This window comes from Bradysia coprophila, unplaced genomic scaffold (assembly GCF_014529535.1).
Source record: "Bradysia coprophila strain Holo2 unplaced genomic scaffold, BU_Bcop_v1 contig_358, whole genome shotgun sequence".
NCBI lineage: Eukaryota > Metazoa > Arthropoda > Insecta > Diptera > Sciaridae > Bradysia > Bradysia coprophila.
The window spans coordinates 3,982,257-4,003,101 of NW_023503616.1; the positions used below are offsets into that span (position 1 = coordinate 3,982,257).

At 32.0% G+C, this 20,845-nt stretch overlaps 1 protein-coding gene across 2 annotated transcripts; it reads right to left on the reverse strand.

Annotated features, from left to right (window-relative positions):
* Positions 1-1,492: 1,492 nt before the first annotated feature.
* On the reverse strand, positions 1,493-19,922 carry LOC119081305 (putative fatty acyl-CoA reductase CG5065). Of its 2 annotated transcripts, none has more exons than XM_037190065.1 (13): positions 19,514-19,922; positions 14,916-15,029; positions 14,734-14,850; positions 11,019-11,097; positions 10,502-10,927; positions 3,876-3,947; positions 3,746-3,799; positions 3,607-3,685; positions 3,416-3,546; positions 3,243-3,351; positions 3,041-3,172; positions 2,860-2,985; positions 1,493-1,774 (listed from the first exon to the last, which is right to left on the reverse strand). In XM_037190065.1, exons 2-13 carry the CDS (start codon positions 15,006-15,008, stop codon positions 1,639-1,641), a joined length of 1,554 nt encoding a protein of 517 aa, XP_037045960.1. In that variant the 5' UTR covers positions 15,009-15,029; positions 19,514-19,922; the 3' UTR covers positions 1,493-1,638. The 2 variants fall into 2 exon arrangements, with proteins under 2 accessions (XP_037045960.1, XP_037045959.1); XM_037190064.1 differs by having other exon boundaries at positions 2,860-2,991.
* Between the last annotated feature and the right edge of the window lie 923 nt (positions 19,923-20,845).

Sequence of the window (20,845 nt, forward strand, 5' to 3'; positions counted from 1 at the left end):
GGTATTTTTGATATTTAGTTCAGTGTGTCATTTCAAATTAAAGTGATTGATTCAATATCAAGGTCATTTTTAGCATTTAAGGATTGAACTACTCACAATATATATTTTGTATTTAAGTTCAGCGAAATATTTTACTGAGTAATGCGTGTTGGATATTTATTATCGAGGAAAGAATATTGCTCACATTTTTACTCCTGCATCAAAATCATCTCAAATAAATGAAAAGACGAGTCTGTGATCTGGGTATTCGTATTATATTTCTTTTGTAAACGGCAGATAAGACTGAACCATAAGTACTGGCTAAAATGATTTTTTATAACTGAATATTGAAACTAATGAAGTAATAGATTTTGTGCCAGTTTCTTGACGATACCTCTCGATCAAAAGGCGTACGATATTCAATAAACTTTGCGAAAGGTAAAAAGCAAATTAAGTTAATCTGGTTGCGAACATTGTAATAGGAATGAAAGCTTCAACTTCACATGGTACATTTATTATCGCTACACATCCGATGTGCCTTTTGTTTACTTTTTGAAAACTATGAATAGCTTCGTTTTTACATTGGCTTGTATTCATCGCAGTCTTACCTTTCATTTGTGAACCTTCGCTGAATGAAGACCAATATTCTGTAATGAAATTTAAAACCTTCGAAATAGCACAATGGAATAGGTACACTCTTCATTCAACCATTTTTCGGTTGTTTCCATTTTCCTACATAAAAATCTTTAGTTTTTTGTGTCACAGATTCCTATTCGCAATTACATTTTTGTATGCAAACCAAGCGTTTCTGTTGTGTTTGGTGTAGTTATAGACTTACATCGAATGAGTGCTCGTAGCCATCAGCGGAATGGTATTCATTCACCACTTGCTCTCATTACCGGATTATAAGTGTATCAAGGGTCATAAATGTTTAGAGTATTAGAGTCAGGTATGTTTTGTTATTATGCCTGACTTAGACTCTGAGATTATATCTCTATAAACTTAACTTAACTTATGTTCATGTTTTTTGCTGCCATTACTGTACTTATTCTGCCACAATGTGTTTTCCATAACATCATACCAGTTACTGAAGACTTAGTCTCTATCAGCCAAATAAAACGTCAACAAAAAATGTTAAATCAAAGATTTATTTTGAAAAAAATGTTTAAAATATTTAGTGATTTTTCTACTTCTTTTATTTCAAATAAACACAAATTAAAAAGGAAAACAGAATAAAAAAAAGGAAAATGGAAGTTAAAAGTAAAACTATCAGTTAGAAAGTAATTGAAAATCAAAATAAAAAAAATTACTGAAATCAAAATACTTAATTGTTCCTAACCAAGTAAATCAAATTAAATCTAAACCAAATTACCAGGATCGTCGTGATTTATGTATCATACTAAAACTGAAAATTTGGAAACGTTGGAATGTAAAACCAATTTGAAAATGTATTCGCTTACGCCATCATCGTCCAATAAGAAGAAGTAAAATTTGTATTATTTTTTGTTGTTGAATGAAAACATAAATTCAGGCGTTAAATATAAACACAAAATACTGATATTCGTATTCAAGCAATTTTATCACGGAAACTCGTTTCGCTGTTGAGCAACATTTTATTCATCTTCTGATCGTATCTCTATTTATAACGGTGTGCAACGGTTAATTCGCCTTAAGATAGCCAAGATTATCACCGCTACGATTTTCGAAAAATGTTTTCAAATCGAAAATTCTGTATATAGCCCAGAAGAAAAGACCCAGCAACAAAAACTTCATAAATCGGTCCAAGCAGTACAGTCTGATGTGAGGAAATTTTAATAATGATTAATGATAATGATACAATGAAATGAAATGAAATGAATGATAAAATGTAAAGCCGAAAGCACACAAACCATTTTACATTGCTGAGATCGACAATTATGATGCGTTTTCCATTGTTTAACGTCTGATAAAAATCAGGTTACAATGGAAAACGCAGCGTTATTGTTTGATCTCAGCAAATTCAAAATTATTCATGTGTTTTCGGCCTAACGGTCTTTCTATATTTGAAAATAGTGCATTTCATGCGACAACGCATTTTACGAATGACAATTTTCGATTGATCGATTCATGAATGGATGCGATAAAAATTTAGGTTCGTTTTTCAATATTAAACATTTTTGCTTAATTTTGAATCTTCAATTTTTCTGGCATTTCCATGTTTGCCTAGTAAGAAGGCCACAACAATAACCTCTCGAGAATATTCAAAAACTTCATAGGCTGTTAATTAGTACCTCGCTATCCAATTTTTCCTTTGACCTAGCACAACGAAGCAGAAACAAGCGCAATCTGCGTCATAGACGTTTGTTTTGGTACACTGCTTGGTGATATGTACAAAAAACTATTGCGATAAGTATACAAGACTTCAACGCGCCGCCAAGAGTTAAAATCGGTCTACCCGATTGCTAATCAGCAGGGACCACATTTTTACTGATGACATGCTCAGGTGCACTGCCAACATCAACCGCAATCTAATTCCTTTAGAGCCAAGCAGCTTTCCTGATTTCCTTCGCCAAGTTCATTTTCTGCGTCACTGGAGACATTACCATCGGCAGCTTTCTGGCACTAAATGAAATTCACAAACTCAAAGAACAGCGAATGCATCAGAGGTAGGGACCGAACGATTTCTAAATTCTTATGAACCATTTTTTGCTTCCCCTACTTTTGGAAATGCCGGTTTTTTCGATGAAATGTTCGAACTTGGAGAACATTTCTCGTAAAAATTTTCGAATTGCCGGATGATATCAAAAATTGCATCGCATCCAAACATAAATCGAATGTGTCGTCTTGCCATTCAAAAAATTAATTTTCAAAATGACCAAATATGAAATAATGAAAACTTACACTCGAAGTTGCATTCGTGCTTTCGGTAATGAAGTTAATGGTTCTTTCAAACAATACTGTCGACCGCCCAACAGACTACGTTTCATGTATTCGAGCAAGTCAATTTCGTCCATGAGCACGGTGAAGCTGAAACTAAATGCATAAGAACATTAATTCGAGAAATAATACAACGTCACCGTACATCTCTAGATCCCTATCCGATAACTGTTTACCAACAGCATAAAATTGTTCGGTCCTGAAGTCCCATTTGCGAGTGGTAAAGAACTGAAGCAACTCCAAACCTTGACTGATTCGCGTTTGAATTCTGCACATACTGTTAAGGGAGAAGGAAATTGATTTTCTTATAGACTGGCGATTTCAACGGGTGGTAATCAATTACTCACAATCTCTTTTGACCGAAACACAGCATTAAAAAGTCAATCAAATAAGCTGGCAGCCAGTGATAGAAAATTAATTTGTATGTGTGAACAAACTTCGACGTTGTCATGTCGCCTATTTGGAACGGAGATTTTTTAATAAAGAAAACTTGCTTGCTAGTTTTACAGAAGTGACCTACCGTCAGGATACCACAGACCGGCTTCGAATGGGTATTTATAGCACAATTGCTTTCCTTCATCCAAGACGAATCGCCATGTAACTTTCTTACTTTCACAGCAAGTAATATTGAAAACTGGTACGTTTTTAGGTCTAAAGATTTGATCAAATTAAAAGATAAATAATTCGATCACAGATGTGAAACAACCAAACCTAGCAGTCTCAGTCCATGTTCCAATTCTCCAACCAATACAAATTAATGAGTTGATAGCTATATCAACTGGTATTACCTCTAAAATTCAAATTTTCTTGTTTAATTTATGACAATTTTGGGATTTTTTTGTCTCTTCACCTGAAAGATTATCCGGATCACAAAGCATAGAGCGAATTACACCTTTGCCTCCACCTGTACAACGTTATTAGGTTTCATTAACTCGTTATGTATTGTATGTATTGTATATCTCCCATTGATTTACACTTACCAACCATAACTCCAATCGGACCGTTCAAGCTGTCCACCCATCCTTGAACCGGCTCTTCCCATGATGGTGACACTGAAAATGATGCAAGACGCAGTATGAAACAAATATACGTTATTGCAACGAGCGTGTGCAGTGCAAATGAATCTGTTCTTTCCATAAATATTAAATTGATTTTGAGCAGAATTTATGGAGCAAGTGCTTCTGCTTCAGATGCGTGATACAAAAAAGTGATAATTTCAACATTTAAACTCATTTTTATAATAAAGAAAAAATTGCAGTTCTGAGACTTGTTTTGTGTTTTCACATTTATATCCAACAAGTGCCTATTGTTTTGCTTGTTGGTTAGTCAGCATATATACGCTAATTGTGATGTATATATACATATATGTACGTTAAGCTAGACAAAAATATTAGCCGTAGCTCTTGTTTTGTTTATTTGTTCAGTGTTGCAATACTACCAGAGTCGTAAAATTTTGAGAATACCATTTTTTGTTTTTTCGTTCGGGGTCGAATGAGCAAACGGTATTTTAAATGAGTAAAAAGAACCCCTGAAGGTGAAATGTGACGCAAATCCCTATGTTTTCACTTCTAAAGTGTCGAAGATCGGCAAAGGCAATGCATCAGAATGCAATCTTCGAAAAAAATTGCACTTTAAATGCCAGACTAATAGTAAAATAGAGTGGGAGCCATTGTAGCATTCGATAGACTTTCTTAAAAAAAATTTAATCGTAATCAAGAACCATATCATTTCTTTCAAGCTAACAGAACTTACAACCTCAACACTACTGTCCGAATTTTTTTTAATAGAAACTGTGTTGGTGAATCTTAGCCTGAAGCCTTGAATCTGGTCTAGTGATAAAATGCAATTATAAAGGTTAATGGCATTATGAACGGAAGACGTTGCTTCGACTGAAGACATAAATAAAGTTTCATTTATTACGCAATCAATTTAATTCACCGAATAATTTGCATATAAACATGTGAACCATCTGCATTTACCTAAGATGTTGGGAAATTATTCCACAGAGCACAGAATTAGTCGATTCCATATAAAAAAAAGATTTTTAATTATACTAATTTCATTAAATCCATGTGCTTCAAAGTAATAATCGTAAATTCATTCGTTTATTCGGATATTATTCTTATCGATTTTCTAAGCGTTATAAATAGAATGAAAACGATCTAACTTTTGGCCAATATTTACAAACTTAATTCAACATAATTGGTATTTAATAGCAAGCTTGAGCTGTTGAAAAATGCTTGCAAGGCAACAAACAATTAATTAGCATGGTAATAACAACTTAATTATATCAATAAGTGTTAATTACCTTAAATAACAGAAATTGAATTAAAAGATTTAGCGTTCGATATAACAATAAGTCGTAATAATTCTTTGATTTGCCGTGTGTGTCTCGATCAAAATCGGAAGCGTATTTTTGTGGTTTTAATAAAAAAAATAATTTTTCGTTCCGCATAAATGTCGGTGACCCGTAGAATGAAAAAACCGTTTAATTAAAACAATCTCAAAACCACAGAAGAGAGATTTTTTACTGTGGTAATTGGGCTAGAACAGGAATTCATTCATAAACATAAAGTAAGGTTGGGAAACGTTTGACGGACATGTCTTACTTTTTGTATACTGAAGGAAATATTCTACATGGTCAGCGTCTTGAAAACTGTTCAATGAAAGATATCGCCTGGCATTGATTGCAGCGACAAAAACTATATTGACCACTAGCTGAACTCGTCTTCGTTGAATGTAGATCTTATCAGCAATTTGATGGAAAGTTAGTCATATCACATCGCTTATTTGTATCTTCACTACCGCCTGCATCAGTTTTCTAAGGACTACATAATGTGAGTTTACAAAGCAAACCCTTCATTTATAACAAAATCAACTAAATCTGACGATCAAAATGTAAATATCACTTTTGACCAACTGCCTGGATATTGGCACGTTTTATGACCAAGATAAACCACTCTAGTTTATAAATTATCCATTCATGACTACCGGCTGTGTCTATGATTAACATTTTCTACGTGAGATTTATTCTCTCGCACGAATTTATATTTACGTAACGAGAAAAAAAGCTATGACAGTCGTACCTGGCAATTTGAAACGATGGATGTGCGGAAATTTCTAGTACCTGTTTGTGTTGACACTCAGCTTGGCATTAGGATTGAAGTTTCATAAGACAAACTGGCATTCACTGAGAACAGTTCAGTTAAAAAATAATATCAACTAACTCAACCGCACTCAACAGTAAATCCAACGAATGCAAACTTCCACATTGTAATAATAATTAGTGATTTCACAATTAAATCTGCGGATATTTTACTGCTCTCATGTACGCAATTTTGTTTAACGCATTGAGCGAAATTGTTAGACCTCCGTTCAATGCATCACAGTTCAATGATTCATTTTAATTGCTAATTATAAAAGAGACACAACGGCAGTCCTTGATAAAGACTATTCTAGCGGAATGGAAAACACCATCGATTTAACCCAAAATACAAGGTCTGTACGAATGGTACTCCTTTGGCAACAATATCGGATCGAGAGCTTTATTTATGGGAATGAATCGAGTGAATATATTTCATCATATCAAACGCTTTCTAGCCAGTCTGGTTATCTAATTTTATCTGATTGATTTTCAGCAAAATGGAAAACAGGTTTGTAGGCATTTGAGTGCAAAATAGATTACTGGCTAAGTTGTGACATGGTGGTGTTCAATGCACATTTTCTTTAAACGCAACTATGTAATAACCGTCTTGGTGTTCGTTGAACTCTCAATTTGAGCGAAAAAATAGAAAGAAATGTTAGGTAATATGAAAATATAATATGAAAACGTTTATCGTGTATCATAACTATGAAATATAGCCACGGTTTGTTGGTTGATACACGCATTTACAAATTAATTATGTTTGGCTACTCATAATTAAAACACCACAATTTATTGTGATAACAACAACATGGTGTTATGTGTACGCATGTAGTAACACCTCAAATAAATTTTTCTAATTTCAAAACCAATATTTGATGTTCGAGGAAAAGAGTTTCATTTTGTATAATGTAAGTTCGATATTTGAAATGATTACCGTACTAATTTACCGATGATTTACGATCCACCATTATTGAGTTACGTGAAATCTCGCATTTATTTTCACATAAAAAGCCTATAAAATTGGGACCTCAAGTTCATTATTTCTTCTTGACAAACTAAATGGCAAAGTCAATTAATTTAAAACTGGTGATTAGCGTTTCATCCGCTGCAATCAAATGTAATACTATCATGCTGGAACAAATTATACGAAAACTATTAAGTCTTCACAATAAAAATGATTTTTGAATAAAAATAGAAAAAAATGATTTTTTACTCTGTTGTGGTTGAAGACAATGCAATTAACTGACTTCTTGTAGATTTAATGACTTGAATCATTATTCATAAATCATTTGTTATGAACTCAGTTTGAGCACATTAAGCTTGAGTTGACCAATTAGTTTTATTAAAAAATTGTAAATAATTAGAATCGTTTTGCTGTATGCTTATCAAAATCGACAATAAATAATGTAAATGATATTTATTAGTCACGATGTACATGTTGTCACACGTCGAATTTCAAACTTCAAAGCTTTTAATATTTTATTAATTAATATTCAAGATTTTAAGAGTCGTGTCTCAGGAAACAATTCACATAAATCTTCAAAGAAAAAGTTTCAATATTGTTTCGAAGGTCAATCCTCGACAAGAAATAACCCTTCGAACAAAATTATGCAATAGACAAACAACGAAAGCGAAGACTAAGTGTTGAATTCACTCTTGACCTTTATTTTAAATCTTCCTAAAACAGAAAGCAAGTCGCCATAATAACGATTAAATCTGTTTCTTCGTTTGTTTATCGCTACCAATTTGGATAACAAATCTAGTACTTCCTTAGAACATTTCACTGTATAAGAGCTAAGAGAGTCTAAGATTAAAAAAACCGAGTCGAAATTGTATATTCAAAAAGAGCAAAAAGACTAAAAACTGATTTAACCTGAGGCTGAGTCGATAAAATCCAAATACCATCGAAGCCGAAAGAAATTGTCATGGCTTGCATATTCTTCGCCTCTCATTGTTAAATGCCACAGATTTTCTTTTCTTCAGAAAACAAGTGATTTGGGCAGTCATGAGTTCTTTTTTTGCTCACATTTCAACAAGATCTAGCTATGTGTGTGTCACTAAATATAAGTTGCAAACAATTGATGATGAGATCGCTTCAACCGTTAAAATCTGATAAGCAAACTGTTTTTTCCACACCCAAAAATATTCACCATAAAATGTTGTAAAGAAATAAAGAAAATGTTCGTAAAACTCATAAAAAGACATATGAACCCAGCTTGGAATAAAGTTGTTAAATTCACATTAATATTGCAGCCACCTTTGTATTATACGCTTTGTATATACATTTATGCATGTATTACGTATTCACATACACTGAATTAAATTGAAAAATATTAAACAATTTTGTGAATCAAATTGCGAAAAATATTAGAGATTAGACACACAACTTATGACAACTATAGGTCATGTTAATTGAAATTGAACGTATCGTATATACCTTTCGTATGATTATACGGAATAGTTATTTTCTTAACACATTCTAAAAGGTTAGCGAGTACGAGGTTTCCAGCACGATTCCGGATGCGAGTTCTAGAATCGAATTCGCTAAAAATACATTTAGCATAAGTGAGGAACAACGTTTTTCCTAAAGGACGGTGGAAATTTGCGACAAAGTCGAGATATTTCAACACTAGTTAGGAAAAGTTATTTAACCACTCACAGACGGAAAGCATATCTTCAGAATAGAATAGTTTTCAAATCTGTTTCATTTGATCTAATTACTTCCAACTGATTAACATAAAATCTTTTACTTTATTTGTTTAAACATCTATTTCGTTACATAAAAGGTCATGAGGTATAGGTGTATTAATTACAGATAACAAATTATATAGAGTCGTACATTCCATAAGCTGATAGAGCTGAACTCTTTTTGAAGCTCGTCGCTGCTATATTGAATAGTCGAATAGTCATTTTTTCACATGTTTTTACAATCATTTCACCTCAAAAAAATACTATCGTCACTCTTATTCAGCCTAATAGCATTGGGTTATGGAAATTTCAAGTTTCTCAATTATTCTACTTTAATATGAGATCGAAGGTAAAGCTGTAATTGAACACAAGTGAATAGAGTTTATTGACATTAAATTAAATGAAAACATTACAATGATGATTTATTAGTGGTGCACTGGCACAGCACATATTATGTTATTCAAATGAAAGCATTAATTTTAACTACTGCAACTGAATTATTATGCGAATTTTATGAACATTCTATGTCTCTATTGTGATATAGCTGATGTGTTAAAGCGCCATAAAATAGATTTATTTCTCTCGTCATATTTCAAAATGTAATGGGCTTGACCTCCTGCATTTTTATTTCCTTGGGTCGCAGAAATGCTGTAGTTTAAATATGAAGCGCATAATGAATGGAATATTGTTCAATGGTCTGTTCCTTGGTTCTTTTTTTTAAGTTATACACAAAGTAATTTAGATCGTTTCGACCTTCTTTAAATAACCAAAATTTATGGAAAAGACGTCATAGGTTTTATGTAATTTAGCAGGTGAAAGAAAAAACTTACAACACAGACCGGTATATTGTCTGATTTTTATTTTTAAAATTCAAGATTTAAACGTATAATGTAAGTATTAAACAGAACAAACAAAAACTCTGGAATCATATGAGTTGAATCCAAGCTTCAAGCAATATTCGACAACATGTTGACAATGTCGATTAAAAATTGATTTCATTGGTTTATTTTCACTTTCAATGCATTCCCTGAATTACTACGACTTTTAATTACACTTGAAACAGTTGTGATAAGCTCATATTTCTGCAAAGACTTTGCAAAACTCTTAATTGGCATACATGTTCGTCAACATCAGCTTACTTTACCTCCTTCAGCATCGTTAGTCATGTTTTGTATACACACATGTACATTGAACATTAACTAAGTATAGTTGAAATCGTTGCAAAAATAACATAATTCTTATTACACGATCAAAAAGTGAGTGGAACTTGAGATTATTGTAATAAATGCATACAGATCTGTGCATTTCTATGCGAGGAATTAGTCAGTCTGTGTGCAGAGATGCATTCTCGAAGTGTACATTGTGTAGGTAGTCCTCCTATATTAAAGGAAATATGAATGTATGCAGATGGTGAATGTAACGAACAAATTGTGCGAATGTAACACCAATGGTTATGGTATTTTGTATTATTTTGAGTTGTAATGCAATTTTTCATCATATAAAACGGGCGAACATTCAGCATCAGTTAAAACGAGTATAAATTCCATCGATGACGGCATTGAATACACTCAATTTAGGTGATGAGATGGCCGTTATTTAATCACTTAACTTTTCATAGACAGACTGTAAGTCTTTGCATTTTGCTGTACGACGTTAGGCAGAGCTCATTCTTTATTTTTGTCGACAATGTCGATAATAGATGATGTGGCATAGTGGTCTCAATTTCTTTTCTCGCCCGTCTGATAAGCCTCTTAAAATGAAAAATCAACTTACCAATAGATGGTCGTGCAATTGCAACCGGCATATTCGGCCACTCTCTCTGCACCAATATTTCTGCCAGTCTCTTTGAATAGGTGTATGTATTTGGATGTGGGGTCAATAAACCGGGCGTTATGTTGTCCAGTGCCTTGGCATCCATCCACTCGGCCATTCGCATTATATCGTCTGGGTTATGTGGACAGTCGTAAACTTTTTCGCGCATAACCTCTTGGTCACAATTACAAAATGCTGTCGACAAATGTACGAGAGCTTTCAGATTTTCAAATTTTTTACACAAATCGAGGACACGTTTCGTTCCAGTTGTATTCATGTCTATTGCGTCTTTCAAATTTGCTTCTAATTTCAATGTAGCTGCACAATGGAACACAATTGATACATCTCGGCAGACTCGGGTCATTTGTTCGCCACTCAGACCCAAACCTATACAAAAATTATGGTTTTCTTGTTAGCTGCGTACCTAGGCATACCACGATTTCGATGGTGCGATAAATGACAAATAATAATCACTTACAATCGAAAGTAACATCACCCTGCACCGGGACCAGTTTCTTTAACACTTCTGGTTTTTCGTCTTTGATTCGATTAAATATCTGAAAGAAATAATTTTTCAATTTACATATTCAAGTAGAAAGACCGTACAGAGTTATGTCAACTTCTCTACATAGATTTTCATCAAGACATTTTATTCGTCTGAAAAACGAATTGGCCTACATATAAATGCAATATTGCCATAACCAGTGACTAGTAGTAATAAACTACTTAATAAATTGCGTGATTTTCATACACAATTTTCTGTATTTTGAGGAATTTTAACATTTATATTATTCTGTCAGGAAATGTAGTCATATTATCTAACATTAATTCAAATTACAAGCAAAATGTATGAACTCCCCGAAAAAAGGTCAAAATTATTACAAACCGGCAAGCAAACGTTTAGCTCGATGCTGATTTACTTGATGTACCTCACTGGCAAACGGTTATTGTTTGTACTTGTCAAATAATTTGCGTGACTCGCAGTACAAAAAACTTAGAATATGTTTTTAACCTAACAGACAGAAACCTCCTCAGGTGCACAACTGAAAGCCGCAGTGAGAGTTGTTATTTTAGAAAGGATCGTATTGTTTCATTGTTAATATTAACTGCCCACATAAAACACCAGTCATGTGTTCCGATGCAAGACGATCTTGTAACAAAATGCAGCTAGTTTGGAGAAATCTGGTCAGACGGTGAACATTTATTTTACAATTCTGTTTTTTTTTTATAGAGAAAATGATCATCTAAAGTGTTAAAAATTTATAGTGCAATTTTCTAACAATTTGAAATTAATTTTGCGAAGATGATTAGGCTAAAAATTGCATTAAATGCAACATGAATTGAATTTCCATGGCTGTATATTTAATTTATACTCAAAACAAGAATTTGAATTACCGTTTACTGCCTGCCTCATGCGAAACTTGATCATTACAGAGCAATTTACCCCCTGCGAAAATGATTGATTATTATGTGGAACATTTTCTGTTCTTTTTCATGAATTTTTATGTAAAAGTCAACTACCGCAATTAAAACAGAATAGATGCTGTAGTTGCTACGTATATCATTAATTCGAAGGAAATTTTGTTATACTCGTAACACACCTGTGTATTTTTGAAAAACTTGCTTCGTTAACAGTTTTTCGCTTTCGGCTCGGAGGATATTATAGACTATACACTTATCATGTAATCAAACACTTTCGCAGCATTCAATGTAATTTACTGTTGAGGTACTGACGATTTTTCGATTAATCTTTTAGAAACAGCAAGTTAACAAAGTCAATAAATATGTCAACTAATTTTTGTAAAGTTATATCCTCTAGTGTTTGATATAAAATCTTGAACTTCCTAAGTTTTATCATTCATTTATACGAGAGAAACACTAGCCACTGTTCATCGATTATTACAGTCAAGTAAATAAGCTTCTGTGAAAAAACTAAATTATCCGTTTATTCGTTTATAGTCAGCCATTGAATAAAGACTAAGTTTTTATTACTGAGAATTACTGGGAATTTTAAACAGAAAATCGGTTGATTCATCTGTAAAGGTCAGCAAAACGGCGCATGATTAGCTTCACTTTTTGGAGCCGTTAAAATCTAATCTTTTGTATGATTCTATATTTGTATGAGATATTCTAGCTTCATATATATTTTGTGGCTTCATCTTTTCGTTTCCATGAACTTCGTAATACGTTGAGGAATCATCTAAAAATATTTTTATTGGCATCATTCTTATAAACTAACCTGTTTTCAAGCTTCATCAAATTTGGACGATTTTATGGCCATTAATAAAAAATACGAGCTTCTCGAGGCGTCTTTATCGTTTTTCCTATTTTCGATTATACATTCTAATGTCGTTAAATCACACGAATGTGGGTGCTAAATTGGAAATAACCAAAAGTTGCAATGTCTGCGACGATTTGTTTTGATATTTAAATCATCTAAATGTAGATGGTAAAGGTCACGGTGATGTGGAAAGTAAAATCTAATAAAACTGATATTTTCTGTCGCAGCTAAGGTCAATTGAAAGCTTAAGTGGAAGAAATTACCATAAATCTTTAAGTAAATAAATTCGTTGATTCGCACGCTGTTGACATAAACAATTATCAATAGTTACCGTTGTACTCGACATTTTACAACGTTTACTTATTGTATACGACTGTTAACCAAATTATGCAGACACCTTGACCAACCACAACGTCAACCAAATCGAAATACAATAACAAAATTTGTTTTATTTAAGTAAGAAATAAATATTTGCTCTTCCAATTCACTTTCATCGTAATCTGTTTTTGACCACCATTCGAGATCATAAAATATGTGACTAAAATTTATGTCTACAATATGTTGTTAAATAATCGAAATCAAGTTAAAGTAAAAGTGGTGCGCTAAACTGGTTTGATGTCTGTCTGGAAGGATAATGGTATGCGGTGAGTTCACCGGGATAAAAATGGTTATAAGTCGAATGCGAATCGAAAAAAGTGTTTGAATTGAAATACGGTTTACATTTAAAGCTTCTTTTAGGTTTTTTTTTTAAGAAATAAACATTTGGTTTCATTAGGCAGGCTATAGTGTACACGTACAGTTAGAGGCAGTGAAATTTCAGCACGAATTTGCTTCAGCTGTTTTTCAGCTGATCCAAACAATCAATCAAAACTTTTTATTAGTCTTTACCACCATCACATGCTCAAAATTTAACTGCCTCTTACTGTATACAAAACTGAATTAAAAATTTCAATTTCATACTATGGTCCATAATATAATTGATGTGACCAGAACACTGGATATACAAGTAATTCTTAAAAGGAAATACACGGATGGTATAGCAACCATAACCATATAGTTGGTCTGACATTTAAAAGAAATTAAGGTTGGTGTCGGTATCTTTTTTGAATGAAATTTTTCTTTTCATTCCTTTCCTGAATGTTAAGGGCATTTCGCTTCGAGTGCAATTGAACTCAATTTCTTTCTTGAATGTTAAGGGCATTTCACTTTAAATTCAATCAAAGATCCAACTACCTAATTACGTCTTGGATCGTAAAACTTTTTATATTTAACAATAATAAATCTGTCGTTAAAATAAGAAACCATAAATAAATAATGAGCTGCCTTTAATTGGAGCTCGTCAGAGGCGAAATTTATTGTGATGACTGAATATGTCAAAAAGTCAAGGTAGCAAACTTGAATTTAAAAAAAAATTGTTCAACGAAATTACAAAATGAGAAACTTTGAGCTAATGCAAAGCATGGTTAAATTATATCAAAGTGACTGCGACACATTTTACATTATTATAACATCTACGACTACACGATGTCTCATCTTATAAATCAACGAATATCAAAAATTCAAAATATCGTAAATCGCAACAGCTAGACCATACAAACTATCAATCTTATTATTATTGGTATAACGTTAAGCTTAACCACTGTTCGAAGTTATCTATCTCTTTTATGGTAATAGCCGAAAGAAGACGCACTTTCTGTCGTATTTCTTTATATTAAAATGACGTAATTTTCGAGTGTGTATAACATATAGCTGTTTCTAGCAGCATGTTATGTCCGTGCATGTATTTTTTGTATAAATATTTCTAAATTGGCATAATTAATCATATATTATTGGCTCACACGAATTAATTTGTAAAAATTCAACAAAGCGTACACTTTGCTTACGAAAACACTTGAAATGAAATAATACTCACCGGTAGCTTGAACATATCCTCTAATCGGGCTTCGGGAACTTTTCCTCGTTTGGGTCTCATAAGAATTAGTATTTCTTTCAATTCGGAACATGAATATAGCAGCTTTTCAATGAGAACCTGTCGAACAACCGAAATTATTTTATTTTTCGTTTTGCGGAAATAGAATAATTTTTCTGCTATACCTTTCCCATGAATCCTGTTCCGCCGGTTATAAAGATCGTTTGACCTTTATAAAACTCCTGGACAGGAGAGAGATTCATGCCTGTGTCGCTCATAATGAAGTTAGAAATCGTTCTCTGGAAACAGAAAAAATTGCAAGTTATTTGATGTTAAGTGTTAAAGAAATAGAGTAAATAATTGGATTAAACATTCTTGCAAAATGGAAAATATTTTGTTATAGAAATGTGATAGTGATCACGAATAAAAATGTAATCGAAATTATGTTGTTCAGCCTATTGTTATTAATAAATTATAAAATTGTAAAGTTTACAATGTAAACTGCAACTTTATATATGTAAAAGGAATTGAATTAAAAATAATAAAGAAAAAAATCATTATACAAATAGCTGATTCGTTTTTCGATTATTCCATACAATGTATGAAAACATATTGGTAATTGTTTGTAGTTTTTTTTTAGCTTGGATAATAATTGCAATAAAAGTGGTTTTGCTTTTTGAACATGAGCATTTTTCGCGAAAAAATATTTCCTATTTTTTTAGTCTAAGTTGAATTCTTTATGCAAATAATATTTCGAAAACGGTTTGTGTCAGGCCCGCACTGGCCATATATGAGTTGGCAAAGAACAAGTGCACTTTTCTGAATTCATTCAATTTGCTATATTGACGCCTTTCAGACGTGCCTTTTGACGCCTTTTGTTCACATCAACCGCTTTTTGCTATACGTTTCAAACGCGTTTCCCTGCATTTCACAAGATCGCCTTTCGGTAGCCAGTCCAATCCTGGTTTGTGTGTAGCTAAAAAAATTATCATTTTTTTAAATCCAAACTCTAATAGCTATTATTATATCATACAATTTTTTCCGTATATTCTTCTCAAATTTTTAAATAATTGATGTTAAAATGCTCCCATCATTTTTGATAGCAATTATCTGTTGAATTTTTTTTTAAAATATCTCTCTAAAGTGTGATGCTACTTAGTCACTAGTTTAACGTTACAGTCACATTCAGATGAGGTAAAAAATACAGCCAATATCCAAAATAATTTTAAATGTCTTCTTCGTCTTTTTTGTTGTGTACAATTTCATAATAAAATTTTGGGTATCGAGCAAAGACGATGATGTTGGGCTACGCAATGTTGTTTCTTATACTTATGACACGAAATTAATATTGGATAAGATATTAGGTACGATCGAACTCGTATGAACACCTTTTGACTCTGAAGAGTGTTATTTACGTTGCATAAGAGCTAGTGATATGAAGACGAAAGAAACTGCTGATGAATATGAATCTATACTTCAACTTATTGTTTTATCTCGTTAAAATTCTTGCTTTAACTTTGAACTGTAGATAGGTCATCACATCTCTAATTTATTTTGTAATTCATAATTATAATACCTAATTTGAGTAATCGTGTAACCAATAAAATTTAGCTATTATGATTCTTACAGCCACCTAAATTAACTTAGAAACTTTTTTCGGTTCGATGTGATTTGAAGTTTCTTCAACCCACAAATAGCTTCCACTTAATAAGAAATGACCTTGAAGTTTTAGTTTTGGTGAATATGGAATCAAGTTCATTAAAAACCAAAAATGTAGGTGTGGAACTTGTCGAAGCTTTAACAGCTGTTATCAATATAATTTTGTCATTTTGTTATATTTCACTTAGAAATCCTCGGTAGTTTCATATCGATCAGTTTTGATAACCCATTTCCAATAGTTTTACTTTTCCTAAAGTGTACATTATGCAATTTATTAAACCTTTTCGATTGCACAGATTAACAAATGAATGATTTATCACAAAATAAAAAAAGTTGACCAAAAAAAAACTGCTGAACATTTTTCAAAGATTCAGTGTGATAAATTTTGAACAGTCACGAAAAAAAGCCATTGGACAACTTCTTTACTGCAACAAAGTGTTGTAAAATTTTTGTTTATCATTATCATGATTTATGCGGTTCGCTTTCAATATGCATGGTTTTTATGAATAAAGATGCCTTTTACGTTTTCCTTTCTTTTTTACACAAAAAACGAACACAATGAATCTTATAAATGATTTTTATAATTTTTAAGGCAAAAAAAGGATAATCGGATTAAATGCTGACCTATCCAATTGATTTTTTTTTTCTATATTTCGATTATATAACATCAATTGTATCATTCTTTCCATTAACCGAGTATTTCGGAATTTTTCTATTTTAAAGCATACCTAACGAATATCACACCGACTTTCAATAAATATGTTACAATAGTGTACTCAATTTGTATTAATAATTTTGCGAGAAGATGGTCGATAAAATGTGTGAATTAATACTGGCAACATGTTTGATGACAAATTGTAATGCTGTATAGGACCACAGCACAGTGTAAATAGACGGTAGTTCGTGTCTATTGGGAAATACATTTTTTTTCGGTAATTGATGGCTTGTATAAAATCACGCACAGGTGAAAAAAGTACCATAAAATATTGCTTCCTGTCGATTTGAAGACTGATATTAGTATCTACTTGAAGTAAAACTACAACTTTTTGATCCAAAATTAAATTTTTTTTCTAAAAGTTTCTATCCAAATATTCGGAATGTAGACAGCAAAAAAAAGAGGAACGATTAATGATGTCAATTTTTTTATTATTATTAAATTAGGCATTTTCGAAGCTGGTTAAAATTTGATGAACGCGTACGATTATTTCCATATATTATACGGTTACATCAGTTGGATGTATAAAGTTGTGGGCTGACGATAAGGAGTCTTTAACGTCACTTTTTTTTAGTGTTCAATATTTTTCATTTGTACAAAAATTTTGAGTGGTATGAACTTGAAATGTCGCGGAACAAAAGAAAATAATTAATGGAATTTCCATAGAGTACGTCCGCTAGAAGTAAGAATTTCAAAAAAAAAACATTAAACGATTGCATGTTCATTTCAAAGGTTTCGTTCGAAGTCGAATTTTAAGCGTTAACGGACAGGTAGGCATCTATTATTGATATCATGGACTAAAAAAAGCGACAAGCTATGACATGTTGAAAAAAAAAAGTTAAAACGAAACTTATTCGATCAAATAAAGTTATAGACCCGATATTAACACTGATAAGTGGTGACATGCTGGCCGTTTGCAAATAATTATTTTTTTACCGGGGAAAGGAAAAAGGATATTCCAACATGAACGAGCTTTCGGCCGGAGAGAAGTGAGATGGAATGTCCTATTTTCTCCAGAGCAGAATACATAATTTTTATGTGTGTTGGCTGTGAACCCATTTTTATCCACGAAACAAAAACATGGAAAAAGAAAATTGTAGAATCAAATAATTAAGAGAATTAGACCACTAACTCATCAGTAATAGGAAAATGTTCATTTAGGTATCCTGAGTCAGATTTATAATGCATAATGTACTGTTAGTCTGAATATTATGAATGGATTAAAGAAGATATTTTCTGTGAAAACTGAGTTCTAAAACCTCTCCCCATTTACATTTTAAGTCAATTAATTCGTTCTACCAGAACATTTTGAATCCAGTCATCTCTAAAACGAATTTTATTAAATCCAAAATCGTGTTTTAATATCTCCAAAAATGTTGTCCATTCCATTTCAAAAATATTTGAAACCACACGTGTGATTCTTTTTATCTACCGCAGTATCTCCTTCTTGAATTTTTAATCTTAGATTTTGCATTAATTAATATTTTCTTAGTCAATAGACTATTCTTTTGCCGTCGCGTTGCCGTTTATGTTCACATTGATTAAGTTATATTTCCCATACTAGGAAATGCAAATTTGTCAAGGAAATGAACTGTATCCAAGGGAAATATTATAGCATCTTCAAGGTGCATCTCTTAATAAACTTAGTGGAGTTTCCCATCTCAGACCAATATCGACCAAAATACTCTGTATATAGCATAGCACTATACATAATAAAACATGTCCATAATGAAACGCTCCTCATATTTGAATGAGTTTTTTTTTATTTGATCCGTCGAAAGTAAGAAATGATTGGGTGTATGCAAATAAGTAGGTGCATTGGTGAATTGAACCGTATGTTAAGCAATTAATCATCATATTTGTATCAATCCACTTTATTGAAAGAGGTCGAATTAAACTTCATGATTTAATGTAAAATTATTTTATAGTCGGCATAGACCATCTTCCCTAATTGGCAATCTATTTGTTAAACAAGTTTACTCGGACTTTTTTTCGACTTTAAACTCTATTCATTTTCATCCTACTAATATTTCATAATGTTGAGCCTATTTAAGATTTTATAATCTTTTAACATAGAGCAACATTTCCAATCAATACATCTTTAATCAGTCAACATAAAACTTGAAAATGTTACATCCAACACGCAATCCAAAATTTAAAGTTTTATTGGCCATAAAAAATTTATAATTTTTTCTCCTTTGATTAATTCGTTTTTTTGTTAATTTAAGCACACGACAATGGCATATAGCACAGTCCGTTTGATGTAAATGTTGATCAAAAAAATAAATTAAATAAATTTCATTAAAAAAACGAAGAAAAAATCTTACACGAAACAATTACATTCGTAATTGTTTTGTCGAATTTCTTTTTAAGATCAAGTTTATTTTGTTTGTATTTATCGTTACTTACATGGTCTTGAAGAACTTCACAATACTAAGTCGACTATAACGATAATACAAGAAGCACTTTGATCCGAAAGAGTGAAAACAGCAGTTTTATTTTTGTCGTTTTATATATTGTTTATTGTTAAAATTCACATTCACCTGGTTTGAAATAATAAAGTTTTTCTTTTATTATAGTGAAATTTGAAACTCTTTTTTTTGTTAATCGTTTAAATTGCAACAAATGCAAACTGATTTGTCTCAAACTCTTATACTGAACTCATTAATCGATTGAATAACTTTATTCATTTAACTGGATTTCAATTTCCATAAAAATAAATTTTTATAAATTTTAGATAAAAGCAAAAGTGTGGTTTTTAAGAAGCCAAAGATATAATACAAAAATAAACAATCTAGTCTTCGCGTTGTGTAAACCGCAACTGAGGTATAAACAATACTTTCGGATGTATTTGAAAATTCGCTTTTTATTGCCCCACTGCCTTACCTACGGCCGTATTTACCTCCGCTTAAACAGAGAGTCGCCAAACCACAATAATATTGCATGGATATATACACTCTATACTCAACTCTATAAGATATTACCGGATTACCTGCTGCTACTCAATTTCTTGGAGTAAGTTTTTTGTGCAGACCATTTTCCTTGCAAAATGTTTTTTTTCTGATTCTTTTTTCTTTGTGGTACAATATTAATGCCTTAACACGTTGCACCGTGTTTTTGTTATTACCTTTATTTAATTTCTCCCGTGCATTTGCAATACAATTTTTGGTTCAACACCTTTTGCCGAAAATGCAGCGATCCGTTGTTGCTTTTTGTTTTATCCATATGAACAAATCAATCAATAATTTATTCTTGTTTATATAAGCTTCAGACATCAGTCATAACCTTAACTCAAAAATGGTTTACTGGCATTTTATGGATTATACCAACTGGTTGGATGAAAGATTGCGTAAGCAAGACAATTTTTTTTTATGCAGCGTGCAATTAAATTCACAATCAACTGCACAAACTCACACATTTCTTATTTCGTTATAAAGAGTGTAAAAAAAAATCGATTTCATTCAAACTAGTTTCTATTTGAATCTACGCGTACTTTTTGCTTTTGATTCTGCATTTCACAAAAATTGCGATTAAATCAAATCGATAAAATTTAAAAATAATAAACCGATGCAATTCATTCATGCCCTGTAAAATTGCATATCAATAGACTACGCCAAAATGATTTTTTTTCTCAATTTTTTTACATAAAGCTGCTAAAAATTGAAAATAAAGATACCCGTGTCTCGTCTTTTGACGAAAAAACTTGAAACCGGAAAGATTTTTCACTTTATAAATTCCTGA